The sequence below is a fragment of the Neolamprologus brichardi genome, chromosome 20 (assembly GCF_056152115.1).
Source record: "Neolamprologus brichardi isolate AB-2024 chromosome 20, ASM5615211v1, whole genome shotgun sequence".
NCBI classification, from domain to species: Eukaryota; Metazoa; Chordata; class Actinopteri; order Cichliformes; family Cichlidae; genus Neolamprologus; species Neolamprologus brichardi.
This window is the reverse complement of record NC_142123.1, coordinates 27,916,611-27,925,758: the sequence shown is the minus strand read 5'-3', so window position 1 is coordinate 27,925,758 and position 9,148 is coordinate 27,916,611. Positions and strand designations below refer to the sequence as shown.

At 40.4% G+C, this 9,148-nt stretch overlaps 1 protein-coding gene across 1 annotated transcript in view; it reads right to left on the bottom strand.

Moving 5' to 3' along the window:
- Positions 1–35: 35 nt before the first annotated feature.
- itga5 (integrin, alpha 5 (fibronectin receptor, alpha polypeptide)) overlaps positions 36–9,148 on the bottom strand; it is a 32,881-nt gene continuing 23,768 nt past the window's right edge. Inside the window, exons 20-30 of the mRNA XM_006794056.3 lie at positions 8,981–9,131; positions 8,783–8,875; positions 8,132–8,211; positions 7,899–7,979; positions 7,691–7,796; positions 7,232–7,390; positions 6,539–6,646; positions 3,771–3,884; positions 3,061–3,162; positions 2,810–2,932; positions 36–2,687 (exon numbers count right to left, since the gene is read on the bottom strand). Of these exons, the coding sequence (XP_006794119.2) occupies positions 2,604–2,687; positions 2,810–2,932; positions 3,061–3,162; positions 3,771–3,884; positions 6,539–6,646; positions 7,232–7,390; positions 7,691–7,796; positions 7,899–7,979; positions 8,132–8,211; positions 8,783–8,875; positions 8,981–9,131 (1,201 nt within the window). The 3' untranslated portion in view covers positions 36–2,603. The remainder of the gene's footprint in view (positions 2,688–2,809; positions 2,933–3,060; positions 3,163–3,770; positions 3,885–6,538; positions 6,647–7,231; positions 7,391–7,690; positions 7,797–7,898; positions 7,980–8,131; positions 8,212–8,782; positions 8,876–8,980; positions 9,132–9,148) is intronic.

Sequence of the window (9,148 nt, the reverse complement as noted above, 5' to 3'; positions counted from 1 at the left end):
TACAAAAATGTTTAAAAAGGAATCATTTTATTTAAAGTACAAACCGTAACAGGTAAAAATTGACCTTCAAAGAGCCCCCATTCCACCTGACATTAAAGGGTCTCCCCAATATGGGGTGAGGATATTCACAATTCTCCATCTTATTAATATTTACAACACCTTTTTGAAAGTCCTGGCTAAGACATGTAAATAACAAAATGAAGAAACCAGTGCTTTCTCCTGATGTGACTGAGGAGGAAGAAGTAAAATGATCCCATCATTATAAATAATGATTTTCTGTGTTTCGTTTAAAAAAAAAAAAAAAAATGTCTACTGACTACATTTTAGGATAAAAGTAATTTTCCAAAAGGCAAATTTTGTGGACTATCTGGAAAATTGTATGTATCAACTACAAGAGGATTTATGAAGAGAATTTAATGAAGCAAACAAATGCATTGCAGACGGTCAGTATGATGCTGTTTGGACAGGTGCAACACCAGAGCACATAAATCACCAAACTAATTCAGCATACCAGAAATGTGCTTGTATTTTTATGAAAATCTATGCTACAAAAAGTGAGATCAGAAAGGTCCTGCAGTGGTGAGTACATATGAAGTGGGAAAAATCCTTGAAAATCAAAAACTTTCACACCTGAAATATTGCTTAGTGAGAAAAAGCAAGTGAACCACCAACAAAGGATTTGGCTACATGTTCATCACATACCTTCACACGTAAAGGTCTGATTTATCACAAATCAATCACAAACAAAACATAAATCAAAAGAAAGCACTGTAATATTAAAACGAGTGAATATAAATATTGCACTTCCAAACAACATGTAGTTCCCAGTGCCTAGCTGTCATCCCTTTGTTAGAGGTATTTATGCTATCAATTTGAAAAGTAACGCAGAACTGGTTAAGCTCAATTATCTCAAGCTACTGATGTGATTGGCATAAAAAGGACTAGGCAGTGGGAAAGGTAATAAGACAAAAACAAACATTCATAAATATACCATCCACACAAATGCATGTATTCATGAAATCTCGCATGTATACATGTAAACACACACAACTGGTAACGGTAACTGACAAGCACTAAGTATTTACATTAAGGACACATTAAACTTACGCACATGTCAAAAGAAACCAACACGAGGCATTTTAATGTTGCGTCCCTGCAGCCTCTGGGTGTGGGATGGCTTCAGCTACTTCTCATTTTAAGCACGGGCAGCATTTACACAAAAAAAAGGAAAAAAAAAAAGAATAGAAAAATACAGTATCTCACAGCAACACACATTTTATGCTGAAAAAGAATCATTCTGCCTTCAGCCTACTGTCGAGGCTACAGGATTGCTGATTGTCATGTCTTCAGTTTAAAAAATATATATCATTATATGCTTATTTCCTCCACCGTAAGCACAATTTGCTTCATTTAGGCTTCCATCTTGAATGAACCCAATCCAAACAAAGCAGGAGTGATGACATTAAAAATAAAACTAAATCTTGAGAACACTGCGTTTTGACAGAAGCACCACACTGCTTCAGGCCTTACATGAGGTTTCACAGGTCTGTGGTGATTCCAGTCCCATCCCAGTCGACTACACAACAATGACATTGCCAGCACTGGTAACTCTCGACTCAAACATACAGGATTTAAACAAAGTGATCAGTAGGAGTCAAATTCAGAACTCAAAGGAAGGTCAGTCAGTCTTTGGTGTCTTTGGAATAATATCAGTAGATTTCCTTTGAGTGCAAAAACAACTTAACCCGACACTGTCCACCAACCTGAGGCAGAGAGAGATCAGTTCCATGGTCGGGTGAGAAATGTCCATCTATGTATTTTTTTTTTTAAATTTCCGGAGTTGTGGAGTGGTGGAGCATATCCCAGCATGCACTGGACAAGAATCAGCACCTCTGAATAGTTGGGATTTAAAATTACTTAAATTTTAGCAAAGGAATTGAATTACAATTAGCTATGAAATCAGAGCTTTAAAACAGGTTTTGTTGTTAAATATTTGTCGATGTAATGTTGCCTTTACTAAAGGCAGATAAACAGTTTTCTAATTTTTTGTCAATTAAATGTGTTTAGGAGATATCAGAATACTTTCAGGCCTCAGCAGGTGGCATAATTCACAGCTCCTAGATGCCACAAGCAACATGTGGCCATATCCTGTCAGAGGCAGCAATCATATCAGATCATTAGCACCAATATAAGGCAGTTACAGGGAAATAACAAAATGATCCATACCAAGAATCCATAAAATTAAACCCATCTTCCTGCATCTGCAGGTTGACGGTAGCCTGCATTTCTTCTGCAGTCATTTTTTGTTGTACAGTCCAATGTTAGCCTTATGCATTGACACAAGTTCCATTTGATAACAGTCCAACCCTGCCAGCAAAAAAGACATAAATTAAAAATAGAAAAAGAAAACATTCATTTGGCTTTGAGATCTTTGGAGTTTTGTCTTCCTCTAGTGCAGCACAGTGGAGTTCCAGTAGTCTTTCTTTCTTGTAACTCTTCAACTGCTTTTTTTTTTTTTTTAAATCCACTCTACATATTCCACCACAATTCTCGGTTGCAATCATATGGCCAGGTACTGTGGTTTTGGTAGCTTTGGTGGTCTTTTAGGCCTCAGAGGCAGCCTGCGGTTTGAGTTCCGCTTTCTCCATGGCAGTGCCGTAAGGGTCAGCTCGTTTGAAGAAGCCCAACTGCAAGAAAAAAAAACATTTCAGAAATGCAGGAAACATAAATGAGAACAGACAAAATCACATTAATTGATCTTTCAGATCAAAAGCATGCTATGATTCTTTTATATCACAGCAGTACTCACTCTGTATAAGATGTATATGAGAAGAGCCAGAAGCAGTAAACCAGCCAGAATAGCCAAGATGATGATCCACAGTGGAACTGAGTTCTCGATATCCGGCTTGTTCCAAACCACTGGAGTCACCACCTGAGGATGACAAGACAAGATGTCTTCTTCCAAACTACAACAATACAAAAATATGTACTAAAAATATAGATTTGTGTGAAATGAACAAGTTATAATAAATTGAATAACTTAATAAACACATTAAATACCTTTTTGTTTCCACTGGGAAAAAGTTTAGGCTGGATTGCATATGGCATCTTCTTCACACGGTATTCTGCCAGGCACTCCAGCACATATTGCTTATAAGCTCTCTGAAGAAGAAAATATTACAAATTACATTCAAAATGCATATAATATACTAGTTATACACTAGGTGGCGACATTGACCATGTGCATCTCCCTGCGAAACACCCTTTAGCATTCCTACCCTATGAGAAGCTGTGATAACCAAATATTAAATTTTCAGTACATACCACATAGATGGGAAATAATCTGTGTATTTTAGACATGACAAACACTGGTAGAAGCTGCAGTATGAACACCAGTGTGGAGCAAACTGCTTCCTCAGAAAGCAACTGTTCTCATTTGTTTAGGCAAATATGCGTAACTGGCAATACTGTTAACTGATTTAGAGCTGCTGCTGAGTACAAATTGATCACAACCAAACATGTCTTACTGACAACTCCAACTATTTGCCTTTCCTAGAAGCACATTTGAGGTCGAGTCTCAGTGTTGTTTCCAATAACGCTTTAATAAAAATGGCTTCTTACTTCCTGCCAGAGCCTGACATGAGAAAATATACAGCCACTGGTAGGGGAAGATCAATTTATTACTGTATTTTGTCTTATGTTTGGAAGATATGTAAAATGTACAGTATGTGTGTGGGGAGTTTGTATGGCAAGGTTCTCCCCCCACAAACCTCAGTGAAGGTCTCAGCCCAGACACGGGATCGCATTTTAAGGATAGCTGTAGTCCCCTTCTGCAGAAGACCCACATTGCATTCAACTTTCCAGCAGTCCACAGTAGAGCAGTTCTGTGCAAACAGAGAGAATGCCATCATTATGATGCGGTTTGCGATGTTAAATACATTTCAAGACATTTTGTGCGAGAACAGCATCTAAAAAAAATGTTATTCCCACTAAACTTAAATAATATGACAGAGCCTAAATTCAAGTAGAAGTCATTAAAGCAAATCTAAAAACTAGTAGAACAGATAAATAAAAGCCGGTGGAACAAATATACAAATATAACAAAGAACCCAATGTTATGATCCCTATTGCACGCCTGCTTCGAATTAGATTGAAGGAATGTCATGAGACTGTAAAAATGCAGCATGCACCACTCGCCACATTATTGCCCAACCACTAAAACCAGCCCATTTTTCTCAAGACTGTAGAGTACACAATCTTAATTAGATCCCCATAGTGCAGCTTGATACATTTAACATTTTAAAACATGTGCACACTCTGTTTTAAAGGTACTGTAGCCAGACCACCCCTAGACTGAGAGGTTTCGGCGGGTTTCCTGCGGGAACGCATTAGTTTACTTATTACACAGAGAAAGGCAAAAGTAGGAGAAGAGGGTACCCGCCTAGTTCCTTTAGGCTCAGTCTTAGACAGACTTAATAATTATTCAGACAGACAGAGAGCATATCAGTCTGCTTCCGTTCGGTAGTCATGCTTGATGCCCAAGGGCAGCAGGGCCTCAAAGGTTTGTGAAAATGGCATGCACATGGTCAAATGCCAAAGATGCCTCAGACCCAGTTCCCACATATATCCTCGCTGGCAGGATTATGTGGTCAAGAGCTGGATCATGGAGGCATGGATCCTTAATAAAATGACAGTTGAGGTTGAAAACACAGCTACTGTACGGAAGCGGTCTGTAAAGTTTTACAATTACGCTTCAATGGTGCTAATAATAAATTAGGTGGTTTTGAATCAGAGTGTTGGTCAGGTAAAACTACTGTCAACTGCAGCCATATTTCAAGTAAGTTAATGAGAGCATTTGGCAAGGTAAAACATAACAGAACTATTAAATACGTGGAAGCCCTTTTTCATATATGACATGCTTGACGTTAGATTTATAATTAGTTAATCTTGAAGCTGACAGTTACCGTTGCTGGTTAAAAAATATGGCAGTCATTCATCATTAATAAGGACAGAATTAAGACTAATACGCACACAAGTCTACAGTCAGTATGTTAATAGATTGTTCTTTGGTTCAGCCTCCGATAAAGATAAACATCTGCCAGGTATCCCAACTTGGTAAACCCATCAGGTTTTAAAGGCCTTAAACATACGTGTAAAGCGCTCGGCCATTATTAGCCTATAAATTTTTTCCATTTTTCCATCCTTCCATTTTCTTAGCAGCTTGTCCAATTCAGGGTAGCGAGGCGGCTGGAGCCTATCCCAGCTGTCATAAGATAAGAGGCGGGGTACACCCTGGACAGGCTTGCAGTCCTTCGAAAGGCTAACACAGAGAAACAGGCAATCATTCATGCTCACATTCACATCTACGGACAATTTAGAGTCACCAGTTAACCTAACATGCAGGTCTTTGGACTGTGGGAGGAAGCTGGAGTGCCCAGAGAGAGCCCACACAAGCACAAAGAGGACATGCACAGAAAAACCCCAGTTGTCTCGTATCTTTGAACCAAGAAGTCCTGCTTTTAGCAAGCAGAAAAGTCTGTAAAGTGGTTTCAAATGTATTACATGTGCTAGAACAATAAGATCTACCACTATTATCTTCAAAGAGCGCCCCATTCAGTGCCACTGAATGTTGCATGTCCCACAACACAGTGAAAGTGAGGCCATTTTAAACTAATCAAAGTAATTTGGAAGTCTTTTGAGTTTTGGTGCAGTTAATCCCAGTCCTTCAAAAACTAAACAGGTCATCTACAATTCTCACCATCTCACCTTCTCTGACCACAAAACAGTAACGCACTCTGATCAAGACTCGCGCTGAATGGAGATGTCTATTCTCTCAAGCATAAGGAAAAAGTGCAGACACAAGAGAAACAGGAGAAAGGGCTGCTTCATACTAGAGTGTCATTGGACATGCTTGATAAACGACCACAGTTAGGAGAGACGGGCACAGAGACAAAGACTTCTTTGGTAGCGGCAGGTATCCACAGACAGAGGGAGATAGAGCAGCTACCTACAGCTGGGTGGATCAATAGGACCAGTGTGTGGGGGCTGAGCAGGCTTATAACACCCAGAGCCAAAAATTAGAGACAAGTCTGTGAACTAAGCAGTGCATCACAGTCAAAAAGCCTCCCATGCCTTTTTCCCCACCACTACTAAAGGCTCTTTAATGTTAATCACCACAATGGGACAAGCCTGTAACCTCTGACCCCTCCCTTTTAACGACATCATAACCTAATTTCCCATCCCCAGAGCCTCATGTAGGAGCAGGGCCAGTGTCACCAAACAGGGTCGCATTTATACACAGAAAAGCATCAAATCTATAGTTTCAAATATAAGTTTATGTGTGGTGCAAAAATGGATTTACTTCCATCATCATACTTACTTCAAACTACAAACTAAAGCTTGTCATGTCTTTGCTTTAAAGACACTATCACAATCAGTCCCCGACTACTAGACTCCACCTTTTTGTCTGACAGGGTTCATTCATGCATAAAACATGTTGCTCTTACAGAATGTGACAATTTCCCTCTAAGTGCCTTACCAGGTTAGTCAAGTGAGCAAGCTGATTCTTGTGGACGTCCCTCCTCTCGAGGCGATGCTCATGGCCCTTTAGCGCCAGAATAGGTGACTCCGTGGATGAGCGCTGGAGCTAAAGGAAAACAGAAACACACCAGCCACCCATTAGAACAACACAGATACTGACCTCACTAGGCAGAAAAGTGCACCACCCTTTCTGTCAATATAAGACCTAATGTTAGCATGACCCTGAGGCTTTTTGTCATTAATCAGAAGCATGTGAGCTCTACTCCTTATGGATTCCCATGGAAATACACCATACTTAGCAATTCACTAGGGGGCGGGGAAAAACATTAGATCACAGCTAAGACAGATGACCACTCACAGCTCTGCTCAACATCTGTCAAACGTCACATGTAAACACAAACAACCACACTAAAATGTTTTGCCCACAAAATCCCCAAGTTACAACTTAGTATGAGGGGGTGTTGTAGATGAATGAGTGTGTTGCTGGGTGAGGTGGTTCATCAAGCTGTGCTGAGCATAGGGAAGAGTTTGAACTTCAAAGCAGTGGTGGGGAAAGTGTCCTGGGTGGAGTCGAGATTCAGGGTGGAGAAGGTGGGTGTGGGCCAACCGTTGGGAATCAATGATGGGAGATCTTCACTCTCTGACTTTGCCTCATTTGACCCTGAGAGGTGTTCAGCTGAATGTCACTCACTTTAAGGTTTCGGTGGTTCATGTTTTTGTCAGCTGTGCAGTTAATGGGGCCTTCAGTGGAGAACTCCAGAGGGTAAAGGAGAGTTTGACCTTGGACACGGAAAGGGCAGCGCAGCTCAAGTAGGGTATGGCTGATCCTACTTGGGCCATTGTTCACAAGCTGGAAAAAGGAGTGAAAAAGAAACATTTTACTATATCAAACATTAAAAAAACTATAAGAGTCCCCATAAGTTTTTCATTTGTTTCTCCAAGCAGTTTCTTTCCCATGCTGAAATATTAATATCTGGTGTACTTTTTTTAATCTACAAATCCATGGATCTGCACTGGCGCAAATCCCACCATGTCATCTGGTTTTCCTCCTCTGTTTTCCTCCTCCTTCTTTTTTTTTTTAAACTCTAATATCTGCTTTCCAACCCAATCTGCTCAACCCCACTGAGCATGCACAGCTAACATCGATTACCTCATAGATGTGTTCCACGGCAGGCCCAACGTCCACCTCCACGTTGTAATTTTTGGTCAGTTTCCAGTTGGCCGGCGGAAAGAAGACCTTATCTGGTCGAGACACACTTAAAATGGGAAGGAGGGGTATGAGAGTATGTGTAGGGAGGCAATAGGGATTTAATGAAGTCACAAAAGCACGAATGGGAGAATTCTAACACTCAGCTCACCCCTGTAGAATGACATCAGCCTTAACAATCACCTCCAGCTTGCAGGCTACAACCTCACTATGGGAATTATTCTCATTTTTACTGTGGAAACAGAGAATGGGAAAAAAAAAAAAGATCTGATTAGCTGATGTCATTTGAGAGTTGTGAAAATCAGTACTATTAAATCAGAAGTAGTTGATATTGTGTACACTTTTTCTATTTTTTCCTGTGTTGGTGATCACATGAAATTGTACCTGCGGATTTGCGCCTCAAACTGAATCGTTTTGTGTGTGTCCTTCAGCCGCGGCACTGTGAAACGTAGGCCGGCCCAGAGCTAAGGAAAGGAAGTTCAGACATATTAACATCCTCTGAATTTTTTCTCATTACAAGTAACAGAGAAAAGGAAAGGACCTAATAGACCCAATCTAAAATTACTGACTGACTGCTTGAGCACGTAGCAGCACAAAAATGGGACTTCTTGTTCCTGTGCTGCACATTATTAACGGGTCATTTCAGATCCATTTACAATAAAGAAGTCTTTTTGTCGCTTTGAGTTAACATGTAGCCAACTGTCTTGCACCGCAAACCTATTAAAAACATGCTGACTTGTGACTCAATCAATAAAAAGGGAACCAATAGAACAAATGTAGCCTGTACTTCCTGCCACACCATTTCCTGACACACGTCGACTTTTCCTGTGCTGTCCACACCTAAAATGAAGATCGCATCACTTCCTTTTTTAGTTTCTATGAACTGATAACTGATACATTAAATTTCAGATACTATTTATATGTCCTATGTAAACAAAACCAGCAAACAAACAACCTTGTTTGTGTCACAACACTTAAACTTCTTAAGCACTGAGCTAAAAGAGAAAGACAGCCAAAAGACAACATTGCTCCTACATTGGTGCCCGACTTCATTGGGTTCCCCAAATCACAGCTGAGGTATCGGGTCTGGTTCTCCGTCTCATAGCTGCAAGTCAGCTGGGTCAAGGTCTGGAAAAGAGGACAGACTGGTCAAACCACATCGAAAGAAAATCATCAAGATTAAAGTCCCAATAGTCCCAAAATCAGGGTGTCAGTTTGATTGTTTCTATTCACCTCATTATTGCGGGCAATGCCAATGTAGTCAGCTTCAGGGGGCAGCACCACATACAGGTCTGCTTCATACGCCCCTCCCTCACCCTCATTCCTGGCATTGAATGTCAAGGTCAGTGAGTTGTCATCACCAAGGTAGACTTCCTTCCTGTCACTGAGGACCCAAGAAAA